We start from the raw sequence: 27,048 nt of genomic DNA, 5'->3' as shown, positions 1-27,048 counted from the left end.
ATAACCTTGTTGCTTGTATCTTTACAATTTATATTGTTTTATTTAGTTTCCTAGTATGATTTTATTGCTTATTTAATATCCTATGACTATCACGAATTGTTGTATCTTATGATTCTCGATGAATGGATCTTTTTATGTACATTGAGAGCATATGCACCAAAGACAAGTTCCTTGTGTATCCAATCAAACTTGGCCAAAAAAGAATTCTATTCTATTCTATTCTATTCTATTCTATTCTATTCTATTCTAGACTTCAGAAAACTCTGGAGTCAATTTTCTGCTTCCTGAAGGATCATGCTCATTCTAGATTAGAGATCTTTGCTCCTTTGAAATCAACTCATCTATTGGACTGATTTCTGTGAAAGGAGCAGTTTATTTAAAACCAGTGGCAGGCAGGTTTTTATTGTATAGAGCAATGATGGCTAACCTTTTTGTCCTTGCGTGCTGAAATTGTGTGCGCGAAAGCACCCACGCCCACACCCACAATGCAATTCCCCCCTTGCGTATGCGTACAACCCCCTCCACACCCTGTTTTGGGTCTAGCAGGTTTCCCTGAAGCCTCCCGAAACCAAAAACATGGCAAAGCATGGGGGTGCAATCCCCGCGCACCCCACATTCCGCTGTGCATGCATGCATGTCCCCCGCCCCCACACATGCACACTCTGCCCCACCCCCACTCATGCATGCGCATCTCCCGCATGCGCAGCAGACACCCAAAAATCAGCTAGCCAGCAGGAGGCAGGCACGCATGCGTGGTGGAGCTGAGCAACAGCTCGCGTGCGCACAGAGAGGGCTCCACGTGCCACGTGTACCATAGGTTCGCCATCACGGGTACAGTAACAGTTTTAAAAGCTTAAGCCAGTACTATGACCTTTGGGATAGTGTTGTGGCCCAGCAGGAGCCGTTGGAGCTGCCGATGGACTCGGATAGCGAGGGACCCTATGAGTGGAAGATGTGGAGGACCCTGGGCAGGGTTCAGACTCCAATCAGGGACTAGAGAGGCTGGTTGGCCACCAGGAGGCGCCTGAGGCATGGAGCAGTGGTGAAGATCAAAGGGAGTTTGTCCCTGACGCCCGGCAGAGGAGGGCGGAGAAACGAAGGCAGCAATTACGGAGATAGACTCATAGGAGGTAATCAGGCCCAGGTGATTGTGGTTTGGCTCCTCTCAAGAGAGTATATAAGAAGAGACTTTGGGAGGAGACCTTTTGCAGGACACAACCGTTTATACCAAGCTGGAGAAGCTCTTGGGTGTATTGTATCTCTTATCTGTGGGAGTCTGGTTTGCTGCCAATGTCTTGTCTGTGAGTAATTACTGTGAATAAAGCGTGGCTAACAGTAAGCTTGTGTTGGCGTTACTCACCGGATGGATGGGGGTCAGGATTCTTTCTATCTATCTATCTATCTATCTATCTATCTATCTATCTATCTATCTATCTATCTATCTATCTATCTATCTATTATTGATATGTGTTATATATATATATATATATATATATATATGTGTGTGTGTGTGTGTGTGTGTGTGTGTGTGTGTGCGCACGCACATTTATGTGTATTTGTGTGTATGCACAGATTGTAAGATAAGTTCTGTTTCTATTTCTATTTTTCTGTCAAGCTGAAAGAATCTCACAATAGGTTGTGTTTTAACTAGTTCTCTGTGTTTAATGCAGGTGGATCCTTTTTCCCCAGAAGAGGCCCTTGCGTTTTTCCCTGGCTCAACTCACATTTTCTCAACCACTATGGAAACAAAACCCGTTGTCAATCACCCATACTGGCCTCGGAATTTGGAAATCCCAAATTACGTCCCAAGTGACCAACCCGTATGGCAGAGCTTGACATTCGTATTCCTTCCTTCAGGAATCCTCTTGATACTGACTTGGTTTGTAGCAGGCTGGCGGAGCAAGACCTGGGGCCCTTTTGGAACTTGGCGCACCTTGGGCATTTGCTGGTTTGCCGTCAATGTTTTTATTCATGGTGTCATTGAAGGCTGGTTTATGCTTTACCACATGGAAATCCCAGGGGATCAATCTTTTCTCTCACAAGTCTGTAAGTTGTGTGTCTATCTGGTTTCTGTCTCTTGATTTTGGGGGGAAAAATGATGCAGCAGTTTAACATGGGGGAAAGGAGGAGGATCTGCAGGAGGCACAAATAAGCCAAATGACACAAGGCAGTCAATCCTTACCTTGTGCACTTGAGTCAGACTTCCGAACACAAATATGTGATAGTGACACTTGTATAGATGGTCTTTGCTTACCAACAGTAACTTGGACCAGCAAATTTGTTGTTAAGTGGTGTGTTTGTTTGTTTGTTTGTTTGTTTATTATTTATAGGCCGCCCTTTTCCCTGAGGGGACTCAGGGCGGCTTACAATTTATAGGGAAGGGGATACAAGACAATAAAACAATAAACATGAAAACAGTGCAAGTAAAAATAAAACACAACATTCATCATTCGGGTGGGGACAGATTACGATCTTTATCCCCAGGCCTGACGGGATAGCCAGGTCTTGAGGGCTGTGCGGAAGGTCTGGAGGGTGGTGAGGGTACGAATCTCCACGGGGAGATTGTTCCAAAGGGTCGGAGCTACTACTGAAAAGGCCCTCCTCCGCGTAGTTGCCAGTCGACACTGACTGGCAGATGGAACTCGGAGGAGGCCTAATCTGTGCGATCTAATAGGTCGCAAGGAGGTAATTGGCAGGAGGCGGTCTCTCAAGTACGCAGATCCACTGCCATGAAGGGCTTTATGGGTGGTAAGTAGGACCTTGAAGCGCACCCAGAGATCAACAGGTAGCCAGCGCAGCTCGCGGAGGATGTGTGTTATGTGGGCGAAGCGAGGTGCACCCACAATCACTTGCGCGGCCGCATTCTGGACTAGCTGAAGTCGCCGGATGCTCTTCAAGGGCAGCCCCATGTAGAGCACGTTGCAGTATTCCAGCCTAGAGGCTGGTGTGGCTGTAAGGCACTGTCAAATGACCACATCAACTTACAACAGCAGTTCCAGTTGCCATCTTGAGATGAATATTGAATGGTTGCAGCATCCCTCAATCACACGATCTTTATTTGCAACCTCCCGGGGGCTTCCCTATTAACTCTTATTTGTGGGAAGCCAGCAATGGCAGTTGCAAATGGCAGTTATGACAGTGGGATGCTGTGATGTAATTGCAAGCTAGTTGTAACCACCTGACTCACATTTATCTGATCACAGGGTGGCTGTGATGGCCACAACTACAAGGACAGTTGTAAGTTCCTCTCATTCAGCACTGTTGTAACTTCAAAAGAGCCAGTGAACAAGTGGATATTAAATGAGAACTTCCTGCAAACGTATGGTTATTTTTGAGAGAGCACTATCCTGAGATCATCCCAGAAATAGATTTCCAAACTCTCCAGGTAGATTAGTTTTTGTACCTGCAGGCAGGTGTTTATTTTTATGTACCTTTGGAAGACACCTATTATAATTGTGCAATAGGAATGAAAGGAAAATGTAAGACGTGCAGATAAAACTGGATTTGGCTGTTATAACACTCGAATAGTTTAATGCTTTTTCTATTCTCTCCATATAGAGCTCTTTCATTCTTTCTGTGCATGTAGATGTACTGATTCTTAATAGTTCATAAGGAAAAGGCCCAAATATAGGAACTTAATATGATGTGAAAATGGAATTCATGGCCACAAGTAGGTTTCCACATATAGTTAGAGTTTAGAGTTTAAAGTTTTATTTCATTTGTATGCCGCCCTTTTCCCTGAAGGGACTCAGGGCGGCTCACAACTCAAGCAAAGGAAGGGGAAGACAATTGACAACAACACAAAACAATACATAATTTAAAAAGCGCAACAATCATACCATTCGAGATAGGGGCAATGGTTCTTTAGCCCCAGGCCTCTCGGAACAGCCAGGTTTTAAGGGCTATGCGGAAGTCCTGGAGGGTGGTGAGGGTGCGAATCTCCACGGGGAGTTCGTTCCAGAGGGTCGGAGCAGCAACAGAGAAGGCTCTCCTCCGGATAGTCGCCAGTCGACACTGGCCGGCGGATGGAATTCGGAGGAGGCCTAGTCTGTGCGATCTAATCGGTCTAGTGGAGATAATTGGCAGCAGGCGGTCTCTCAAGTACCCAGGTCCTTAGGGAACCTGTGTTAAAGGCTACATGCTATGGTTGTGGGGTACAATGGAATGTGAAAATGGTCTACTTTAGAGCAGTGTATTTTCCCCTGTGATTGCCTGTCTACCCTCTGCAGCTTCAGCATGATGCTGAGAAGATACATTTGACTTAAGGACCTACACAGGTGCCATATGTGTGCCCCTGCATGCTCTTGAAGCACCTCTGTTTTACCGAAATGTTTTGTACAGGTGAAACTCGAAAAATTAGAATATCATGCAAAAGTTCATTTATTTCAGTAATGCAACTTAAAATATATGAGATAGACTCGTTACATGCAAAGCAAGATAGTTTAAGCTGTGATTTGTCATAATTGTGATGATTATGGCTTACAGCTCATGAAAACCCCAAATCCACAATCTCAGAAAATTAGAATATTGTGAAAAGGTGCAATATTCTAGGCTCAAAGTGTCCCACTCTAATCAGCTAATTAAGCCATAACACCTGCAAAGGGTTCCTGAGCCTTTAAATGGTCCCTCAGTCTGGTTCAGTAGGAATCACAATCACGGGAAAGACTGATGACCTGACAGTTGTGCAGAAAACCATCACTGACACCCTCCATAAGGAGGGAAAGCCTCAAAAGGTAATTGCAAAAGAAGTTGGGGTATCAAAGCACATTAATAGAAAGCTATGTGGAAGGGAAAAGTGTGGAAGAAAAAGGTGCACAAGCAGCAGGGATGACCGCAGCCTGGAAAGGATTGTCAGGAAAGGCTATTCAAAAGTGTTGGGGACTTTCACAAGGAGTGGACTGAGACTGGAGTCAGTGCATCAAGAGCCACCACACACAGACGGATCCTGGACATGGGCTTCAAATGTTGTATTCCTCTTATCAAGCTGCTCCTAAACAACAGACGTCAGAAGCGTCTTGCCTGGGCTAAAGAAAATCAGACCTGGTCTGTTGCTCAGTGGTCCAAAGTCCTCTTTTCTGATGAGAGCAACTTTTGCATCTCATTTGGAAACCAAGAACCCAGAGTATGGAGGAAGAATGGAGAGACACACACTGCAAGATGCTTGGAAGTCCAGTGTGAAGTTTCCACAGTCTCTGTTGATTTGGGGAGCCATGTCATCTGCTGATGTTGGTCCACTGTGCTTCATCAAGTCCAGGGTCAATGCAGCCAGGAGATTTTGGAGCACTTCATGCTCCCTTCCGCAGACGAACTTTATGGGGATGCTGACTTCATTTTCCAGCAGGACTTGGCACCTGTCCACATTGCCAAAACCCCCAAACCTGGTTCAATGACTGTGGGATTACTGTGCTGGATTGGCCAGCAAACTCGCCTGACAACCCCATAGAGAATCTATGGAGCATTGCCAAGAGAAAGATGAGAGACATGAGACCGAACAATGCAGAAGAGCTGAAGGCCGCTATTGAAGCATCCTGATCTTCCATAAACCTCAGCAGTGCCATAGGCTGATAGCTTCCATGCCACGCTGCATTGAGGCAGTAATTGCTGCAAAAGGGGCCCAAACCAAGTACTGAGTACATATGCATGCTTATACTTTTCAGAGGTCCGATATTGTTCTACGTACTACCCTTGTTTTATTGATTGCATGTAATATTCTAACTTTCTGAGATTGTGGATTTGGGATTTTCATGAGATGTAAGCCATAATCATCACAATTACGACAAATCACGGCTTGAACTATCTTGCTTTGCATGTAATGAGTCTTATCTCATATATTGCCAGTATCATCAAAACTGCAAAAGGTAAAAATATGTTTCCTAAGATCAAGTATCTGCATCACCTAATACTTGCATTTCCTAAGTCTAAATATTTGCATTACCAAAAAGCATGGTTTTAGGCTAGTAAGGTCCTCATGTATTTAGAAAGTTTTATTGGTATGATGGCATTCATGTGGTCTGTATTCATTATATGTTCTGTTTTGTAGAATAGGAAATACTTGGAAACTTCAGAAAAAATGTGCTTGGTTTAAGGAGTTGGAGACAGGTGTCATTTTTGCATTTCTAGGTGTTTCAAGCATCTATTTGCCTTTGTATCTAAGGTGCTGCACAATCCTGTTAGTTATAATTAATGTTTAAGGAAAATACAAGGAAATCATAAACCTACCACCATTCCTATTGATTTCTTTTTCCATTCATTTCTCCTTATTTTACGTCTTCCAGGGAAGGAATATTGCAAAGGTGACAGCAGATATATAATGTAAGTATTAACTTTGAAATAACGCGCAAAGGTCTGTATATTTCAGCCCACAATTTGAACAAAGAACCTGTTTTGAGTACAGGGATAGGGAAAGGATGAATTTGACATGCAAACATAAATACAGCTGAAATGTTCAAAATTTTTGCATGAGTTTACCAGTTTACCTTCCTCACTTGTATCAAATTCTGCAGTTTTGCCTAAGATGGGTTTATTATCTTTGGGTATTTTCATGCATCAGAGAAACCAGAGTGTCATTTAATTGGTTTAGCTCAGCAAGAGTACAGTTTCTAAGTTTTTTATTAATGGTTTAAAATAATGTGCATTCCATTTTCTACTTCATCAAATAAAATGAAATATTTTCCTAAATTGGATATTTACCACCCACCCACTCTATCTATCTATCTATCTATCTATCTATCTATCTATCTATCTATCTATCTATCTATCTATCTATCTATCTATCTATCTATCTATCTATCTATCTATCTATCTATCTATATCTATATCTATATCTATCTATCTATCTATCTATCTATCTATCTATCTATCTATCTATCTATCTATCTATCTATCTATCTATCATTGCTCTTCTTTCTCCCCCTCTAGTTTGAAAGTAGTGAACTGTAAGAAAGTTGGAATGTTTTGGGTCCTCAATGTGACATTCATTTCATTTTTGTACTTGCAGAGCGGATAATACCATAGTTTGGGTGGAAACCACCACTGCTATTTTTTTGACTCCCCTCAGTCTTTGGACTGTAATTGCATTTCTTTCACGCCAGTCCCATCGATATGTACTACAGCTAATAGTGTCAATAGGTAGGTATGCAAGGGAGAGAGGGAGGTATGTTAGGGTATGTAAATGTTAGTGCTTAATATTTTTGTTTTTGATTAATGTTCCATGCACCTGGCTGCATTTCTTATTTGGCTTGCCCATTTCTTTTCTTCCTAATCAGCCATGTTTTCTGTCTCTAACCATAGGTCAGCTATATGGAGACATTATATACTTCGGCACTGAATACAGTGATGGCTTTCGCCATAGTGAGATGTGGCACCCTGTCTATTTCTGGTTTTACTTCGTCTTCCTGAATAGTCTGTGGACTATTATTCCCACTATTCTCATCTGGGATGCCTGGAAGCATCTCAGTGCTTGCCAGAGTGTAATGGATGCTAACAAGGTCAAGAAACATTGAGGTCTTGCACAGGACGTCATACTGGGTGATACTTTCAGCCATTCAGAGGTTGATCTTGTACTCTTCCTCTTTTCAGTTGTTATATTGAATTGATGGACAAACACTATCATTGATGGTGGTCATTCTCTTCCCTTTCTTTAAATATCCCTAGCTCTTAAACTCTGAGCTTAAAATTAAGACTGCAGTTTTATCTTCATGACGAGTATGTTTTTTTAGATCAGGAGGTTTTTATTTTTAAATAAATGTCATTAGGATCAAGTGACCCAGCTTTCTAATCAGTATTGAACTGAGCCATGCTAAAGACCATATAGCTTTGTTTCCCTTGATAACCTGGAGCTGTGATCACTTAAGCCTGCAAGGAGAGCACATCTAGCATTCATAAAACTGAAGTACTGTATAGATCAGTGTTTCTCAACCTTGGTGACTTTAAGTCCTGTGGACTTCAACTCCCAGAATCCCCCAGCCAGCACAGGACTTAAAGTCACCAAGGTTGAGAAACACCGGTATAGAGGCTATGCAGGAAACATTCAATCTTCTTATTCTCTGATCAAAAATAAGGTAGCATTAGAGGGGTTCACAATTTGCTTCTGTCCATATAAAGTGATTTAGCTACTTGCCTTGAAACTGGGTTTTTTTTGTTCCCATGTAGAATAGTGAGTGAATGGCCTAAATTGGGGAATAGAATCCAACAGCTGTCACTCAAGAATCATAAATAATTTGAGACAGAAAAGTGGAAGCTATCAGACCTCCACACCTGAGCTTTGTTCCTAAGGAACTTGATGGAGTAGGTCATTAAGAGTGTAATGGAAGCAGAATAAAATATACTTTGATATCACTCATTTTATTAATAGCTTTCTTTTCCTTTCTTTTTTCTTAACGCCAGTTATTTTTTCAATTACTTTGGGATTCTGTGTCTGTAGAAATAACAAAAACAAAACTAGCTTAAAAATTTGTGTATAAGTAGACGGATCTGTTACTTTAGGGCAACTATTTTCTAAACAAAGTTTATCACTGTATTCCAATCTTCATTCCCTTGAGTGCGGCCTGTCCAGCACAAAACTCTTATTTGTAAATGAAAATGTGACATTTTAATAAACATTCTCCATATTGTATGGATTGGGTGAGACTTCACCCAAGAAAATAAGAACACTGTGATGAAAATTTTCTCTCTACATTATTCTATACCATAGAATATTTTTATTCCTCTGAGTTGTTTAAAATATAATCAGACTGTAATACTAGGGGGTGATTTTAACTGTAAAATTTCATCTTCAAGAACTTTCTATTTTTTTTCTTGTGGAAGAAAAGCATTGAGCTGTGGTTGTGCAGTGGTTAGAATGCAGTACTGCCGGGTTAACTCACTGCTTACTCCAGGAGTCTGAGTTGACTCAGACTTCCATCCTTCCGAGGTCAGTAAAATGAGGACCCAGATTGCTGACTCTGTAAACCACTTAAAGAGGGCTGTAAAGCACATAAGTCTAAGTGCTATTGTTATTGCTATTGCTATATTGGGCACAATAGAATAATTAGGAAATCTCTTTTTCACTGAATGTGAGATGTCTAAATTACTAAGTTTTGGGTTTGCACTGTGCTGTAGTGAATATAATATTCCAGGGTTGTCTTGTGTTAACGCTTGTTGGCACTGGCTTGTTAGAACAGAAGGCAACTGAAAGTATTAGAAGACCAATTTATAGAATCTGAGATTGTAACATAGGCTGAGTAGATGTTAGTGTAGTAATCAAGAGCTGGTGAAGGGTATTTCCTTTCTGAAAATTTAATATATATGTACAAAGCAACAAAGTTTAAGTAAAAGTCTTGGTTTTTATAATTTTTCTCAATCTTGCTTCTAAAAAAGAACACTGAAAATGTGATAAAGCCAATAAAAATTTAAAAATGTATTTTATGAAAACGTTTCATACTTTCTAAATTAATTGCTCCTTTTGAAAAAAGAAAGGGTGAGCCCAAGCTTATTTTTATGTATGGCTGAATCAGTGGCGGGTTTCAATTTTTTTTAGAACCTCTTCTATAGGTGTGGCCTGCTTTGTGGGAGTGGCTTGCTGACCATGTGACTGGGTGGGAGCGGCTTGCCGGCCATGTGATTGGGTGGGTGTGGCCAACTTGTAAAATGTGGTGAAACTCACTTAACAATGCTCTTGCTTAGCAACCAAAATGTTGGCTCAGAAACTCTGGCATTTGAATTACGCAAGTCTTAAAGCTGTCAAGTTACAAGACCCTTGCACCCCTAACCCTTTAGGAAAAAAAAATCCAGGGATGTTCAAATTTGACAGCTTTAAGACTTGTGGACTTCAACTCTCAGAATTCCTCCTCCAGTCATGTTGGCTCAGGAACTCTGGCATTGAAGTGTGCAAGTCTTAAAACTGTCAAGTTACAAGACCCTTGCACCGCTAACCCTTAGAAAAAAAGACCCCAAGGGTGTTCAAACTTGACAGCTTTAAGACTTGTGGACTTCACCTCCCAGAATTCCTCTCTCTTCATCTTGATGTGCAGGGGGGAAGGAGCTAGAACCAGAACTGTAGATTTGTGGAACCACTTCTATAGAAGAGGTTAGAACTGGCAGGAACCCACCCCTGGGCTGAATACCTAGGTACACGCAGCATATTTCTCAGGAGACATCTGGCCATCAATCATATCAGCCATCCCAATCAGGTGCTAATTTACAAGTTTTGTGGCTGATGTGTGATTCCTCAGATTTCTTCCTCTTCTCTTTAACATCTACATAAAAACCCTGAGTAAGCTCATTCTACAGCACATGATGCCGTATCATCAATACTGGCTAAGTAGGGGATGCTGTTTTGGAGCTGACCAAGTGACTAGAGGCTGGAAGGGTCTGGAAATGGAAGAATAAGCTCCAATTCTGATTTAGCAATGGCTTTTGGTAATTGCCTCCCCTTGATATAACATTAAAAAAGACTTCAACGAAGTGAGGGATTTCATTCTCTTCCCCCCCATTGCAAAACAAAAAACAAAGCCACCAAACCAACCAAGATTGGCAAGTACATACACATCAATGTTCTTGGAGTGCATGCACATGCTTTTTTCACATTTTTTTATTTCATATGCACATATTTATTTTGACTTACTAAATCACCCCAAACTAAAATGATTAAAAAGTGCTGTAGTTTTGCTATTCCACAAATAAAGAGTTTCAATCCTCTGGGTGATAGCAAAAATGCCTAACTGAAAACGGGAAGGATTGTTTAATGTGTGGCATTCTGTTTCTTCACACTTTTAGTTACTGGTTTAAACAATTCCGCAAATTTTTGTTAATGTGGATTAGTCCATATTCTTGGCATAGGGGGATAAAATGCACTGTACTTGAAGGACAGGCATGTTTATTACTTGTAAGCAACCTGTATGCCATTCTTCCCCATCTAGATTTGTTGACCCCCTCAATTCCAAGAGTTCACAGCCATTCATAATTTCAAGGGCTTGGAGGGCACCAGACTGGAGAAGGCCACTCAAAAGCAAACTCTTTCTGATCCAATCTGACCAGTTACGGTAGGGGTGGGGAACTATGGCCCCTTTATGAGAAGCATGGCTGGCTCAGGAATTCTGGGAGTTGAAGTCCACAAGTCAGAAAGGGGCCATAGTTCCCCACCTCTGAGTTAGGGAGCCTTGTATAGGAAAAACAGATGCAGGATCATGGCTGCTATGCCATAATTAGGCTGAGGACCGCATAATTTTGGCATAGTGACATCAGGGGGGAAAAGGCTTAGCTTAATAAATACTTCATCATCATATGATTATGATGCCTTGTAAAACATAAACTGTGTCTACCCCCCCCACACACTAGTTTTCCCGTCCTATTGTTCCCATCTATTTGTACTCATTTCTTATGTATATACCTGCTTATATGTTATATTCATACTTGTTTTCTCATACATGCTTGACAAACCAAAAGAAATAAATGACAATTTAAAAAAACAAAAGGGAGCGTCTCCCTTAAGTGCCTGCTGTATACTTCCGCCACACGTCATAACCCAAACTTAACAATACACCACCCAGCATTCTCTCCCTTATTTCTATCCGCGGCTGCCAATTCGCGTCCCCGCCCAATCCAGACGACAGCCGCTGTTGCGGAGCTTTGTGATGACCCGGACGATAACGGCATAAAACGACAGCGGTGCATGATTTGCGTCCACGTGGATCGCGAACGCCTCGTAAGCAAGTGGTCAAGTTAGATGCCTCCGAGAAGTCTGAATGGCATTCATCTCTCACACCGCCCACCATGTACAGCTGGTATCGGACCTGGCTTGCAAAAACCCGGACTTCCGCTAAATAAACTGTTTTCTGCACTTTTTTTTGGTGACCATTTGTCTGCCACCTAGATCGGACAACTCCCCCCCCCCCTCATCCCGCTACATTATGGCAATATACCCGAGGGAAACCATTACGTCAAAGGAAATACCTCTCTATTGGGATGCCCGGGTATTATGTGATAGCAATACCCGATTACCGTTTCACTGGCTTCGGCTATCTAGCCGCTTATTTCCGTCTGAGTCGGAGGTTTATTTTTATGTAATTTATTTCGTCAGGCATCTATTCGATAACACACATATATAAGTAGAAATATGATTTTGCATACATGAAATGGATACGAATAAAAAGGAACATTAGGACAGGGACGGTAGGCACGTTGGTGCGCTTATGCACGCCCCTTACAGACCTCTTTAGCAACGGGGTGAGGTCCACAGACTTAAGACCGTCTAAGGTTAAAGTTTTGGGGGGTTGGGGAAGAAATCAGAGACTCGGGTAGTACGTTCCAGGCGTTGACCACTCTGTTGCTGAAGTCGTATTTTCTGCAATCGAGTTTGGAGCGGTTTACCTTGAGTTTGTATCTATTGTGTGCCTCGTGTGTTATTGTGGTTGAAGCTGAAGTAGTCATTGACAGGCAGGACATTGTAGCGGATAATTTTATGTAATTTTTTTGTCTGTATGCGTGTTTAAAAAACACTCCCGGTGGTCATTTTCCCCACCCTTTGTTCTGCCCTCCAAAGCCCTGCCGCTTAACCCACGAGCAGCAGCCAAATGCTTTGATTTATTTCAATAGACCAGTGTTTCTCAACCTTGGCAACTTGAAGATGTCCGGACTTCAACTCCCAGAATTCCCCAGCCAGCGTTCGCTGGCTGGGGAATTCTGGGAGTTGAAGTCCAGACATCTTCAAGTTGCCAAGGTTGAGAAACACTGCAATAGACCCACCATCCGGCCACTTCCGGCCGCTCTGCCCCTTTAAGATCGGGTTGATGACGTCAGCGCAGAAGCCGGGACTGCCGGCGAAAGCGGAAGTCGTGGGCTGGGACATAGGGATGTCAGTGGTGCTTTCTCCCACCCACCCACTCCCCACTCGTCGTCCCTCCCCCCCGCCCTTCCCCTTGCGCGAGAACACCCGCCAGCTGACTGGCTGACGGCACGAGAGGCGCCCTCGGGGTGGGTGACGTAACGGGGACGGAAGGTGGGGGGGCCGTTAGCGCCCCGGCGCGCGGTGCCTCCGCCGCAGAGGGAAGGTGGAGGGGTCGGGATGGCAGCGGTGGCGGCCCCGGGGGGAGCGGAGGCATCCCCGCTGCCGACTCCCGGAGGGGGTGGGGCCGGAGCAGGACCGGGGCCGTGGCTGCAGCCCCAAGAAGAAGAAGAACACGAAGTGGTTCGTGTGCGGGTCAAGGTGAGCGACCCGGAGGCGAAGGAGCCAGGTGTGGCGGGGTTCACTGGCTGGTGGGGGGGAGGGAGAAGCCACAGGTGGGAGATGCGTCCCAGGTGTTCCCCACGGACCGCTGGGTCTAGTAGTCGGCCGAAGGATGGTGCCTCATAATGATGTCACAGGGCAGGGCAGCCTTCCCTAATCCGGAGTCTCCAGGTTGCTGAGACTAGGATGGTGCATGGAAAATGAGATTGGGGGCGAGTGGAAGGGCTTGGAAGGCTGGCCCACAAGATTGTTGGAGCTAAATCTTCAGCGGGATGAAATGTGGATAATAATTGGGTAAGAAATGATTGAAAGATTGAACCCCGGAGGAAAGCAGAGCTGGGTTTCCAACATTATTCTTCAGCATGGGAGATTTAATTGTAGGGAAGTAGTTGGCTGTGAAATTGGCCACATAGTTGGCTTGGGAATCTGTTTATTTCCAAGGTAACCTTGCAAAATGTATACTTTCATGCTGTGGCTGAGACATTGTTCTTTTGTTCAGGAAATCATAGGCTCCAATTTTCGTTGTTTCATAAAATGTGCTGAAGTCGCAGATTGTTCAGACATCATGCTATGCTAGGCTTTGGCTTGTATTAACTGTAGCTTGGAATCAAGACTACGTTTAAATTTCCAGTTCGGTAATACGTGCTATTTTTCTAAACAACCCTAAACTTTTGTAAATATAACATACTCAATGTAATAGAGCTTTTATTCTGGCGTTCTGGTTTCAAATAATTTAGATATGTTTTGTATTGTGATTTATTAGATTTAGCATAGTGGGCCATTCCAGTAGACTCTTACATGTTGTAAGAAACATATATGTTATAAGGAACTATTTAAAAATATTTACTGGCAACTACAATCTTCCTTATTTAGAAATATGTCCTTTTGAGTTTGTGGGATTTGAGCTCTTGGTTTTTGAATTGGGACACTATTGTTCTGATTCATGTCAGAAACAGGTCTTTGATTCATCACTTCAATATAATAATTTGGACCATATTCTAGATTCCATTCAGACATAGCAATTCTTGTTATATCAAGCCAAAAGCCATTTTGTCCTATTTAGTTCTTCATTTATTTATTTATTTTGCAACATTTTAAAATACATATGAAGAACAGAAGCTAAAATAATAGTTATGCACACTTGAACATATGTTGATCCTGGCCCTAATATTTATAATGGTCTTTCATTATTTCATTTCTTCTAAGTATATTGGAGTCAGTTCCCAGAATTATTCTCCAGTGTGGTTAATCATAGATGTTTGATCTATTGATTTGGGAAATGTACACAAATTTTTGTTCACTTATCACTCAAAAGTTGATTAGGGAGAGTCAATACCAAGCTGTTCGTAATCTATTTTCCCTTCCCTTTCTCTCAGTGATTCTTTTTCTTCAGTAGGAATGCCTATAAGGAAAGAGAGGAATTGAAATATTAACAATATACCTTAATGGAGATTGCCTGACAAATATAGGATTGAATTAAATGTGGTCATAATCTCCGTTGTATAATAAAACAGTAACAATGTGTCTTTGTTTTTACCAGGAAATGCTGAGACTATGTACAGTATATGTACAGATTATGCAGACTATCCAGTTAATAGCAGTGTGTTTTAAATCTTACCTGTGTGCAATTTCTGCAGAAATGTGAAGGCTTCTTGCAACCTGAGTTCCGGACATTTGCTGTGGACCCACAGATCACTTCACTGGATGTATTGCAGCACATTCTCATCAGAGCTTTTGACCTCAATGGGTGAGTTACAATATAGAATAACAGAGTTGGAAGGGACCTTGGAGGTCTTCTACTCCAACTCCCTGCACAAACAAGAGACCCTCTATCGTTTCACACAAATGGCTGTCATTTCTATTGCAGTGTTTCTCAACCTTGGCAACTTGAAGATGTCCGGACTTCAATTCCCAGAATTCCCCAGCCAGCGAATTCTGGGAGTTGAAGTCCGGACATCTTCAAGTTGCCAAGGTTGAGAAACACTGTTCTATTGAATAGAAATGTTGAAATACAATGCTATAATTTATGTCATGTCAGTTCTGGAAAGCAAGTGCATTGAGGGAGGATGGAAATAAATGCCCCTGTCTTTCAGCTCCCATTGTGATTGCTCCAATTAATGAAAGCAAATTTTTCAGCACATCATTGACGAGGCTCTAAGCTAGGGGTTTTTGTTTTGAGATATTGGAAGCAGAGCAAGAACTTAGACCGTGAACTGTGAGCAAAGACACTTTAATTCCTTTCCCTCATTGTGACATCATATATTACATTAGCAATGAAGCTAAAAAAGAATGCCACATACCAAGAGGGAGACTGCTAATGTTGTTTGGAGGTGCCTAAGAAAATGAAAGGATAGATGTTTTGGCATGCCTGAATAAAGAGGGACAATATGTTTCATTTTAAGAAAAAATACCTATTTTAGACGCCAATTTATTGCTAACTTTCGATGTGATTGTAAGTATAGTGAAGGAAAACAGTGTTGTTCCTTTTTAAATATATATATATATCAGTTGGGTAGCCAGCAAAAGCTATGGAACTCCTCCCAACAATCAATTGTAGTTTCTCAGGATCCCAAATCCTGGAATTCAGCAAGACACTAACCAAATATTGCAATGTCTTTGTTTTCGAAATTATTGGTGGTGATGATGATCCTGAGAGGCATTCTCACCTAACTCATTTTCATCCTTAATTGACACTAGCCTCTCTGGTCAACTTCCTGAGTGGTGACTATTTTTCCAGGTCTTGATTATTTTTAATCATGGGATGGTTATCGTCTGCCTCCTAGAGCAGGACCCCCCCAGGCTATGGCCCACTACTGAGCCCTGGCCTATTTGGAAATGGGCCGTGCGAATGGCAGGCTGGTATGCTCAACCTGCATTTGCATAGTGTAGCTCAAATTGCGAAAATTGAGCAGTGCGCATGTGCGCTGCCCCACTGCTCACGTAAGTTAAGTTGTGCATGCATGTATGTTACCCCACCACTCACGTGGCTTGGGTCCTTTTTCCCTCCAGCCAAGCCATCAAGCCGCAGAGGTTGGGAACCACTGTCCTACAGGCTACCTCTCTCCAGTATTGTATCTCCAGAAAAACCGCATTTAATTGGCTGGGGGGAAAATCAGCCCTGTCTCCTTTTTCGAATGATTTCCTGAAACTTTTGCAATGTTGTCTACTCTTGTATTATTCTCTAATGAGGATTTGGTCTGGCTGGAACTTGCCCCAAAGCCCCACTTAACACCAGACCTTATTTCACAGGGTTCCACCACAAAACCGCGTTCGACTAAACCACGCTCGACGAAACCGCGTAGCTGATGTCATCAACAGGGCGACAACAGCGCGGAGACAGAGCATGCTGTAAACCTAAACCTAAAATTAACCCCTAAACCTAAACCTAACCCCCCTAAACCTAACCCTTAACCTAACCCTAAACCTAACCCTTAACCTAACCCTTAACCTAACCCTAAACCTAATCCTAACCCTTAACCTAACCCTAACCCTAAAGCTAACCCTAAACCTAACCCTTACCTTAAGTTAAATCGGCTTGCTTTCAAAGCGCTATTTAAAGCGCCCTTCTTTCTCCGCGCTGGCTGTTGTCGCCCTGTTGATGACGTCAGCGACACGGTTTAATCAGGTGTGGCTTAGTCGAGCGCGGTTTTGACGGGTCACGCTTTCACAGTACACATATTGGAGATGGTTTAGTACATGTATTATTTATCATCTTATTTTCTACATAAATATCTGTGTGCTATGCTGAGAAAGAGATGTTCAGTTTTAGTGCAAAGAACTCTAAACCTTTTGCCTGTATCAGGAAGAAGAATTTTACCATCAGCTATTTAAGCCGAGATAAGCAAAACCAAGAAATGTACTTGTCATTGATGTCAGACTGGGATCTGGGGATGGCCTTTGCTGGAGCTTCTAAGCCTTTTTTACAACTAAAGATAGACATCAAGCCCTTGGAAGACAGTGAGTAATTTTTACTTGTCATTAACTAGAGAGCAAATAATAAAGATTCTCCTCCCTCACATCTTGTTCTCATTATATACACTTTACTGCAGGGGGCACGTTCCATCAACAGAGTTCCTTATCTTTAGCTTCTCTATTTATATTGTTCTTGTGGGGATGGTGGCTGATAGCTGTTGTAGAAGAGAAGGTATGAATCACAGCATTGTTGATAGATACAGCATTGATAGGCATAGTCATGGATGGAGAAACAGCAATAGGGTTGAACAGGTAAATCTGTGCATGTGTGCTTTGGAACATCCCACCCATTACTTGACTCACTCGAAAGCTATCTGTTTATCAGGCCCCTTTTTGTACAGTGTACTCTTTCCAGCTTGAAGCATGCAAAAATTAACATGGCTTAAGAGCATTATGTAATCTAATAACCATTCTGGGTGAAAACCCTGCTGGCTTAGAATGCAGTTAGACTGAAATATAAGCTTGAAAAGGCCCTCCCTATATTATTTTTTCTCAAAAGAACCAAAGTAAGTGAATGCATGATTTAGTAAATCATAGTAGTTGCACTAACCTTGTTTTAAATTCTTTTCTTCTTATAACAAGATACATACACTCTAGTTTGCCTCCTTTTTGGTAGACAAGTGCAAATGCAGAGTGAGGAGGAAGATTGGCAGAACTGGTTTGGGGAATGTGCTCAGAATATCATACTCTTTCAGGCCCCCTGCTAGAAGATTGGGATATTATCAGCCCTAAGGATGTTATCAGTACCGACTTGCTGCTAGTGGAGAAGAGGTCTCTGGCGGCTGCAGCCCTGCCCTTCACCCAGTCCATCATTTCCCAGGTGGGTCTTCAGGGAGTAGAGTTGCTAGCTTATATTTTCATTGGATGGTATTTGCAAGATCTAATAATGCAAATGGAGTGGCCTGCATTCTTATGCATCAGTTTCAATATTGCTGTGTTACACTCTTGTGAAAGCACAGTGTTTATATGCACAAGATGCTGGTTGTTTTCTTTAAAGATCTCAGCGGCTTGGAATCTGGATATCTAAAAGATTGCCTTTCTCTGGTAAATTCTACCAACCTGCTCTGAACAATCAGAGAAAGGCTACCCAGGATCCCCATTTCCTAGGAGATTCAGTGCGAGAAGGACTGACAACAGCATTCTTTGTAGAGCACTCTTTGCCCTATGGAATAGCTTATACTCCAAAGTGAGGATGGATGCCAACGTTGTGGCCTTCTGGAGAATTGTAAACGGGTTATCTTTTCCAGAGGGTCTTTCAGAATTGATTCTGAAGCCATCAGAATGAGCTCTATTTTAATATGTTGCTGTATTTATCTAGTAATAGCCTGGCAAGATTCCTGCCTAGAGGTGAGCAACAAATACACTACTCTGATCAGCTCATTGTGTGGTTTCTGGTTTCCTGTACCTGACACGAATCACTCTTCCCCCAACCTTCCAATTTTTAAGGAATAGTTAACCTAAAATCTTGCATGGTAAAATATGGAACTATTTGTGATGTGTGGTTTTTTTCCTTCCAGTTTTAAGTCATTGACTGTTGTTATTGACCTCAGATTTCTTTTTTGCTTTTTGTCAGGTGGGACGGACGTTGTCAAAGGTCCAGCAGGCACTCAGCTGGTCCTACGGGGAAGATGTCAAACCTTTCAAACCTCCTTTGAGCGACTCAGAATTCCATACGTATTTGAATCATGAAGGCCAGTTGACAAGACCAGCAGAACTGCGTCTCCGAATCTTCCATGGTGGCGTTGAGCCTTCCTTGCGCAAGGTGAGAAGAGGCATTTGGGCTGGTAGTAGTTGTCCCCCCCCCCTTATTACAGGGGAAAGATTTATTCCTGTAGCTGATCCATCAACTAGTCGCTACCGATGAAGAAAGTTTCTTTTAAAACGGAATCCACCCTGTCTCTGCAGGTTGTTTGGAGGTATTTGCTAAATGTCTATCCTGATGGCTTGACTGGGCAGGAGCGTATGGATTACATGAAGCAGAAGACACGTGAGTATGAGCAACTGAAGGGGGAATGGGAAGCACGGACCAAACCTGAAGACCTGGATTTCATCCGTAGTAATGTGCTGAAGGATGTTCTGCGAACAGATCGCACTCATCCCTACTATGCTGGTTCAGATGATAATCCTCACCTGACAGCCCTGCATGATCTGCTGACCACCTATGCTGTGACCCACCCGCAGATTTCCTATTGTCAGGGTATGAGTGACATTGCTTCTCCCATCCTGGTTGTAATGGACAACGAAGCCCATGCCTTCATCTGTTTCTGTGGCATCATGAAACGCCTGGAAGGTAACTTCCAGATAGATGGCGAAGTCATGTCCGTGAAGTTTATCCATCTCAAGCTTCTCCTCCGCCATTCAGATCCAGATTTCTACTCCTACCTCCTGTCTCGGGGTGCCGATGACCTCTTCTTTTGCTATCGTTGGCTGCTGTTGGAGCTGAAACGTGAGTTTGCGTTTGAGGATGCCTTGCGCATGCTGGAGATCACGTGGAGTTCCTTTCCTCCTGATCCTCCAGAGAAGGAAGTGGAATTAGTGGGGCCTCCCGTCAGGCCCGGAGACAGCAACCAATCTATCCGAAGGAGACACATGCTACGCCCAGCTTGTAGTTTTGAAGCAGCTGGGGATCGGCCGTGCCAGGGGGCAGTTGCTGAAGAGAAGGTATTAGTAAAGCAGTCTAGTTTTGGGGAATTCAAGTACTACATTACTCATAACGAAGACAATTTGGAGGATGATTCGTCACCCAGACCTCAGCATTCAGAGGATGAGAAGGAAGATTGTACCAGTGAGCAGGATCCATTGATTCAGACAACTAACATGGCTAAATCCTTCTCTGCTCCATCTCTTCGGGCCTTGACGCCACCCTCTCGAGATTCTGTCTCCTCCTCAACTAATGGCAATGAGGAAAGTCAATCAGAGGAAGAGAAGGGAGATTCAGTAGTTAATACCCCTTCTTCTCCCTCCCATGGACCTACTACTTCTTCTACTCCTCCTGCCCTAGTCAGCCTCCCCCCTCCTCAAGAATTTGGCAAAGGCAACCCCTTTGTACTCTTCTTATGTCTTGCCATTCTTTTGGAGCATCGAGACCATATCATCAAAAACAACATGGACTACAATGAGTTAGCCATGCATTTTGATCGCTTAGTCCGCCGGCACAACCTTAACAAGATCCTTCACCGTGCCAAGGCCCTGTTTGCTAACTACTTACAGTCAGAAGTTTGGGATTCTGAAGAGGGAGATGAGGCAGCAGCCGAATCTCCCGCGGTGTCATGATTCTCCCTTCGTCTTGATGTGCAGGGACAGGTTCCCTGCGGTCATTATGGTGCAAGCATCGATGTGGAAGAGTGGTCAGTGAAGTAATCCAATTTAGGCTCAATCATTCAGCAATCCTCTTAGATGGTCTGGAGCAACTAGATTGGATTGCCACACTCAATACACCTTCTGTATCTAATGTATCTGTTTTTAATGAACTCTTTGGGCAAATATCCCATCCATTTTGGTGCCCCCTTCTCTTCCAAGTGCTAAATAGTCTTTCAAAGAAGAGTTTACCCTGGAGCAGCCAGGTTCTTCCCATTTCCCCTCCCTAATCAATACTTCCCAAATATTTCTCCCTCTGTCATTTCTTAAGATGTCGGTTGCTAAGAGACCCAGATTGATTTCTGATCCTTCTAAAATCAAGATCTTTTCTTCCCCATAGCTTTGCCAAAAATATTTTTAATGTTCCACCGTGGTATATTTTTATTTGAGCTCGTCAGAAGTTCTACAAAGCTGCTTCAGCTTTAAAAAAAATGCTTCATATGCTTATTTCAGTGTTTTTTGGCCCAGTGTTTTTTTTTTAAAAAGCACTTCATATTTTTTTTCTGGGGCTTCTGTTCCACTTGTAGCTTTTGATTGTTTAAAAAAACCCTCACATCCATAAACATGTAAAAACAAAAACAAAACACACTGGATGTGTTCAAAACTGGCAGTTATCTGAAGGAGAGTCAACAGTTTAATGAGAGGTTGGGCAGAGAGAGTAAGTGGAGACCTGATGCCAAAGTGCCCTTAGCAGAATAAATTTGAGGTGTGCAGTACTTTATGTGGTACTTGCACCTGCCTTTTGATTGAGTTGTCTTCCCAAAAACATAATATCCAAGACTGATTCTCTGCGTATATAACCACGTCTGAATAGGTGAGGTCCATTTGTAGGTGATTTAGCTAGTCCTATTGAAATCCAGATCGTTGCTTAAAGTGTCACGTTGTCATAACAGCTCTAAAATATGTAGCAGGAAATTCTGTATCTTGCAGCTATACAGAAGGCATTTCTACTATTATTTGTCAACCTGACACCAAGGAGGAACACATAATACTGTGCGCAATTTGATTTCCTGCCAGAGATTTTTTGAATCCTTGACTCTTCCCGAATTGCTATTTTAGGGTTATAGTAAAAATAGATTTTTGCTCTTGCCTGTTGTCTACGGTTAAAACTAGATGAGAGAGGTGATAAGAGATTGAAGTTTGAAGACCGTGCTGAATTATATCAAATCTGAGCTGTGTTGATTGCCTCTTTTCTGACTAGGTCCAAAGTCATCTGCCTAGAAGAATTTTTCCCATTCTGCTTTAATCTGTTGAGAAAAAGGCAAAATTATTGGTATCAGTCATCTGTGTTTCTTGCAGTCAGTTTTCTACCTGTAACATCATCAGGCAGTTTGAATCCATGTTTCTTTTAAGTTAGGCATCTTCTGCATCTGTTAATATTTTATTTTGAGACACAGGGAGGAGGAAATGTCTTCCTTTAGTAATATTGGATATACAAGCACATGGCTATTGGCTTTTTCCTTTTAGCCTCAGCCTTTGTTTATAGATTGGGTAAAGCTGGCATGCAGGGTTTTTCTAATTCATTTTAATTAAATGGCCACTAGAAGGAGCTGGAACATTAAGGTAACCTATGAAGCAATGGTGAAATGGGTCTGTAAAGTAGGGACAGGCAACCTTCACATTCACAATCCCTTTTCTTTAGCCTTCTTAGCTAAAGTGAATGAGATTTTGTAACATCTGGAAGACTTCAGCTGTTGTGGAGTATTCTTTACCTGTTTGGGTGGATGGCATTTATGAAGTTGGAGTAATTGCAGGGGTGATGATATTTAATCAAACGATTTAAACTACAAGCCTTTCGGAGAGGCCAAGAAAAGGGCATTTGAGTTCCCCATACTGATAGTTAAAAGTGTGCTACTACCAACTCCTGGCTGTAAATGGTGCCTTAAGATCTTTGCTATTAATGAAGTGCATCCTCCCCCAATGTAGAAAACAGCATGTCTTGCTTTTAAGGAAATCACATTCTTAATTTACTCAGATGTTTCCTCAGTGAACAATAAGAGTTACTAACACAACATTTGGAGGTCATAAGTGAATCAGGTATTACAGATTACAATTAGCATTTCTAATTATTTTTCAACACTTGCCCATTTTGTGTAATAGTCTGATCTGGGACCATCATACTACACATTTAAACTATATTCTATTTTTCCATAGGTGGGGTTCTATGTCATTTTCCAACCAAACATCTCCTTCGTATTGGTTTTAGTTATCTTGAAACCACAGATCCACTCAGACTGCTAGTTCAAAACTCATGATGTAAATTGCCCTGCATTCTGATTCATGCTGATGGTATTCCAACTCATGTAACAATAGCTAGTGATGTTGGAGGGCAGCCATGCAGGCTGTGGGGATACCAAAATATCAAGACCATCTCCAATTCTTTCTGTGCTCCATGTTGCCTAAGCTAGCTTCCTATCTAGTTTATAACAATGCTTCTCCATGAAAATTTTGTTTCTCCTAGAAAAGGCTTCTGCCTAAGAATCAATTGCTATTTCTATCATGATTTGCCCTTTGTGTTACCATGAGCTTACATGAAAGCATGCATGTAATAAACTATAATTAGTTGAGGCTGGAATTTGAAGCCATATGTTAACCTTCTCACATGACATCTGAGAATATAAGAGCGGTCAAGTGATATGATAACATTATGCTAGTCCTTAGATGGTCCAGGCTGACTTGAGACCAGATATGAAGTCTCTAGCCATATTTATCTGCAATATTTCAAAAGTACTAGTGAGAGGTGGGTACATCTTACTGCTTCCCTAACAGTGATCATTTCATATGCTGCTGGCGATACTGAATTGAGTAGAATATTGAATAGAATACTTTTAGGTGGACTAAACTCATGGACTTTCTCAAAAGATCTGAGTAAGATGGCGTGGAGCAGCAATAGCTATTGCATAGACTTCCACAATGTGTGAGATTAATTTTGTTTTAATTTGGTTTTGGCATATATTTTAATCAACAAAAATTCTGAAGCATTTTAGTTAAGTTTATTTGGTCCAAGTCAACCTCTGCCCTTTTGATTTTTTTGATTTGTAGGTAAAGGGCTAATTTTGCTGGGTTTAAGCGGTGGCATTTTTTCAGGTAGAAACCCCCTTTTAGCTTATTCCTTTCTAATTAACTGAAATTTCTAACGGCTGTCAGTACAAAATAGTTACTATTGGAACAACATCAGCTGCATTAGTTTTTAGAGTCTGATTTTCAACAGTAAGTAAATTGCAGGCAACATATTCTGACTTGTGGAGGGTGGAACACAGACCCCCCCTTAGTGATTTGCTTCCTCCATGGTGCTATTGAAGTCTCTGTGTCTGTCTCAGCCAGGTTCTCTTAGTTATTTGTTTAACTTCCGGACAACTGGTATACAATCTGGATAGCTTTCCCCCCCTCCTTATGAGGACAGGATGGGCCTGACCTGTGCCCTTTCCTATGCTCAGAAAACTTACTTTAGGATTAAATTTGGACCTGCCACCAAATTTGAATACAGAGGTAAGACTCAATCATAATAATAAGCTGCGTGTGTACATTTGTTTTGAGCCTTAAATTTGGACTGATTGAGAGGTAGAGGTGTTCATTTTATCTTACATATCAAATCACAAATTACGTACTAAATTGTGGTTCATCTCTTTATGAGGCAAATACTGTAAAATAAGTAAAACTAACCTGAATTTAAGTTCCTTCTTCAGATTACTTCAGATGCAATAGACATGTTTCTTATTTCAGAGAGCTATCCAACTGAAATTTAGTCTCTTGCATCCAAAGGCTTTAAATGAGAGTCTATGAAATGAGAAATCATCATGCTGTTTTTTGATTAAATAAATCTTTGCTGTATTTCAAAAGCATGTAAATGCTTCATGTCCATAAAAGATTAGGAACAGAACAAGTAAACCTCCATGCAACTGGCAGTAATGCTGTAATTGTATAATTTTCAGCTCCTTTTAATTAATTGCTTGACTTCAGTGAACATCCAAAGTTTATGCTTAAAATGTATTGCTTCTCCAAATCTCTGTATAATTCTACTTGCTTATTTTTCACTGCTGCGTTCTTTTCTTAGTGTACTAAACTAGTTCTTGGAAGCAAATAATGGAATTGACTAATGCTATATTGCAAAAATAATTGGTTACACCAGTGGGAGGAGAAGATACCTTAACAGACCTCTGTACTGTTGAGATGTCCCTGAACTTTACTTGCCTTATAATCCTTGCCTGCTGCTCTGGGTTTTCTTCCCTTTCCACTGTTATCCCCACCAACAAAGTTATAATTCAGGTTATCCTATTTGTTTCTCAGGCAGAGAATCTGACTGTCAGGCAGCTACCACATGGAGATGGATCTTATCTTGTTATTAAAATTCAGTGAAACAGCCTGGCAGTTTCAGTGAAATGGAACAGAAATTCTTTTGTGCTCTTGGTTGGTTTTTGTGAGGTTTGCATAAGGATCTTGTCACGATTCTTTAATAGCAGAAATAGTGGTGATAATACGGAAGCTACCTGTACGCCTTATTTCTGCTTCTAGATGTACACGAAGGGAGGAGTCCTGCTTGGGGTTTATTACAGGGGTCCAAATTCTCCCTCCTTGATAACTTTGAGAACTGTGTTACAGCTGATATCATTTATCAGCCAATCTCTGTGTGCAAATGCTATAACATAAACTCTGTTTTGCATGACTCCATCTTTGGAGACTCCTATGGTACTTGAAAGCTGGTGGCCAAATTCCGTTAGATTTCCTTCCTCCATTTCTGTTCCCATGCCTGAGGGAAGACTTTTATTTATTAAAGTTTGTTATTCTGTCTTATATTTATATTTATATATTTTTATCTTGCCATTGTATTCTTTTTTTTGTGCTATTTATTTATACAAGGTTTCTTTCCCCTTTTTTTGTTGTGATGCTTTACAGGGATTTGTGAAGAGCATCAAGGCTTTAAGGAAGGTTGTATGAGCTAGGAACCGGTGGTGCCAGAATCCTAGTGCTTGCATATTTTGTCTAGTATCTTTGTAGTGTTACACTGAGTCTTAAAAAGATGGTGAGCTTGTTCAAAGCTGAAGAAAGCCCTTTGCAGTAAAAAGATAGAAGGGAGCCAAATAAAGTGTGCAACTAAAGGTATAAACTGGCCAGCTCAGATAGAAGTGACCCATTCTATCTAAAGTTTTGGGAAGTTTCCCTAAGCAGGCACCTGTGAAATGAATGGTAATACAAAAGGAATTCTTCTCTTCAGTTCATCTGTTTGAGGTTTGCACCAGAACATTCTCAATATCCTCTATAAATGAGTAGAAAGGTGATATGTGGAGTTCCTGCCTCAGGCATCAAGATATTTTGGCTGTATATAGCTCTGGATTTTAGTGATGTTAAGGTTTAAAGTTACTTTAATGGGCTGAGAAAATGGAAACCTTTAACCTATATTCTTGATAACCCAGTCACTTAAGTTCATTCCACTGGACAGTTTCTAAGATTCAGTGGATCAGGGATTGGTCATCACCAGCAGGCCTAAAGAAGGAACCAAAAAGGAAGTGACCAGAGAAAGGCTGTTTGATATTTAGAGTTAATTTTCTGTTTCAGCCCTCACTCCACCTCTCCTCAGGGCAAGGCATTTATACTGTTGCATGATTGACAGTACCCTTCTCATATAAACTTTTTTGGGGGGGCTCATGTACTTGTGTAACTATTTTCCAATTTTATCTCCTCTTAATGTATTATCATTAAATTCAGATGGCCATTTTTCCTTCTGGGCCTCAAGACACTTTTGTCTCTCTTGCTTAAAACAAATAAGATAAAGGTTTTGAAAGACAATTTTTAAAAAAACCTGTTGCTTGATACCTTGGTTTGTGAATTATCGGAATGGGCCAGCCCAGCTTTGTTCTTTGCTAAGGCAATTTACATTTCCTGTGTTATCAGATTCGGATGTCAGCTTAGTGACTTGATTAAGTTGCTGAGAACTGAAGGAGAGACACAGAATCATCTTGCATTAATGTAGTGGCTCCAAGAGAGGAAGATTATAGCCAAAACACATGCTTAATATTTTAATGGGGAATACCTCAGTCTTAAAAATGGCAATCCCAATTCGCTGATTTTGCCAGTCGAAGAGATAGGTTGGACGAACGTTTGTCATAAGGAGTTTTTAAGAAGCTTAAGACAAACCTGATCCTTCAGTATGATATACCCTGCCTTAAAGCACTGTAGAAAATATCTCTGTGTATAGGATAGGTAAGAAGAAAGAAAATGGTGCCCAAAATCTTTAAAATATTGCCCACAATATTTTAGGCTAGCACGAAAAAAGCTGCAAGGAGAAAATTATGGCAAACCAATTTGGAAGAAATGTAACTATCAGCACCAGAAGGGTAGATGAGATGGTAATCAAGATGATACCAGTCAAACAACTTGGAGAAAAAAAATTGTCAGTGGATGATTTAAAAAAAACAACAACGCTTAAAGAGCGGAACTGGAACAGTGATTGAACATTATTAGGAATGCCATACCACGACAGCTTTATTCTTTACTATGTTTTGTTCTCAAAAAGTTAA

At 41.6% G+C, this 27,048-nt stretch overlaps 2 protein-coding genes across 2 annotated transcripts; both read left to right on the top strand.

Annotated features, from left to right (window-relative positions):
* The first annotated feature begins 1,670 nt into the window (after window positions 1–1,670).
* EBP (EBP cholestenol delta-isomerase) lies at window positions 1,671–7,998 on the top strand. Its single transcript, XM_087710774.1, has 4 exons — window positions 1,671–2,046; window positions 6,276–6,312; window positions 6,998–7,128; window positions 7,291–7,998. The coding sequence occupies exons 1-4, from the start codon at window positions 1,740–1,742 to the stop codon at window positions 7,500–7,502; spliced, it is 687 nt and encodes a 228-aa protein (XP_087566900.1). The 5' UTR covers window positions 1,671–1,739; the 3' UTR covers window positions 7,503–7,998.
* A 4,870-nt stretch (window positions 7,999–12,868) lies between these two features.
* On the top strand, window positions 12,869–26,249 carry TBC1D25 (TBC1 domain family member 25). The gene is made up of 6 exons (XM_014062785.2): window positions 12,869–13,183; window positions 14,842–14,951; window positions 17,007–17,161; window positions 17,872–17,996; window positions 18,750–18,938; window positions 19,082–26,249. The coding sequence occupies exons 1-6, from the start codon at window positions 13,043–13,045 to the stop codon at window positions 20,447–20,449; spliced, it is 2,088 nt and encodes a 695-aa protein (XP_013918260.1). The 5' UTR covers window positions 12,869–13,042; the 3' UTR covers window positions 20,450–26,249.
* The last annotated feature ends 799 nt before the right edge of the window (window positions 26,250–27,048 follow it).

This window comes from Thamnophis sirtalis, unplaced genomic scaffold, assembly GCF_051295495.1.
Source record: "Thamnophis sirtalis isolate CommonGarterSnake01/CBP01778 unplaced genomic scaffold, rThaSir2_p1.2 scaffold_3, whole genome shotgun sequence".
NCBI classification, from domain to species: domain Eukaryota; kingdom Metazoa; phylum Chordata; class Lepidosauria; order Squamata; family Natricidae; genus Thamnophis; species Thamnophis sirtalis.
Note: the sequence above shows the minus strand (reverse complement) of the source record. Positions and strands in the feature narration are given on the sequence as shown.

Excerpts from the sequence above, each read along its gene's own strand:
- EBP (XM_087710774.1), top strand. The coding sequence starts at position 1,740 with ATGGAAACAAAACCCGTTGTCAATCACCCATACTGGCCTCGGAATTTG. Across the intron at positions 2,047-6,275 it reads ATCTTTTCTCTCACAAGTCT|GGAAGGAATATTGCAAAGGT; the intron begins GTAAGTTGTGTG and ends TACGTCTTCCAG. Across the intron at positions 6,313-6,997 it reads GGTGACAGCAGATATATAAT|AGCGGATAATACCATAGTTT; the intron begins GTAAGTATTAAC and ends TTGTACTTGCAG.
- TBC1D25 (XM_014062785.2), top strand. The coding sequence starts at position 13,043 with ATGGCAGCGGTGGCGGCCCCGGGGGGAGCGGAGGCATCCCCGCTGCCG. Across the intron at positions 14,952-17,006 it reads AGAGCTTTTGACCTCAATGG|GAAGAAGAATTTTACCATCA; the intron begins GTGAGTTACAAT and ends TGCCTGTATCAG. Across the intron at positions 17,997-18,749 it reads CCCAGTCCATCATTTCCCAG|GTGGGACGGACGTTGTCAAA; the intron begins GTGGGTCTTCAG and ends GCTTTTTGTCAG.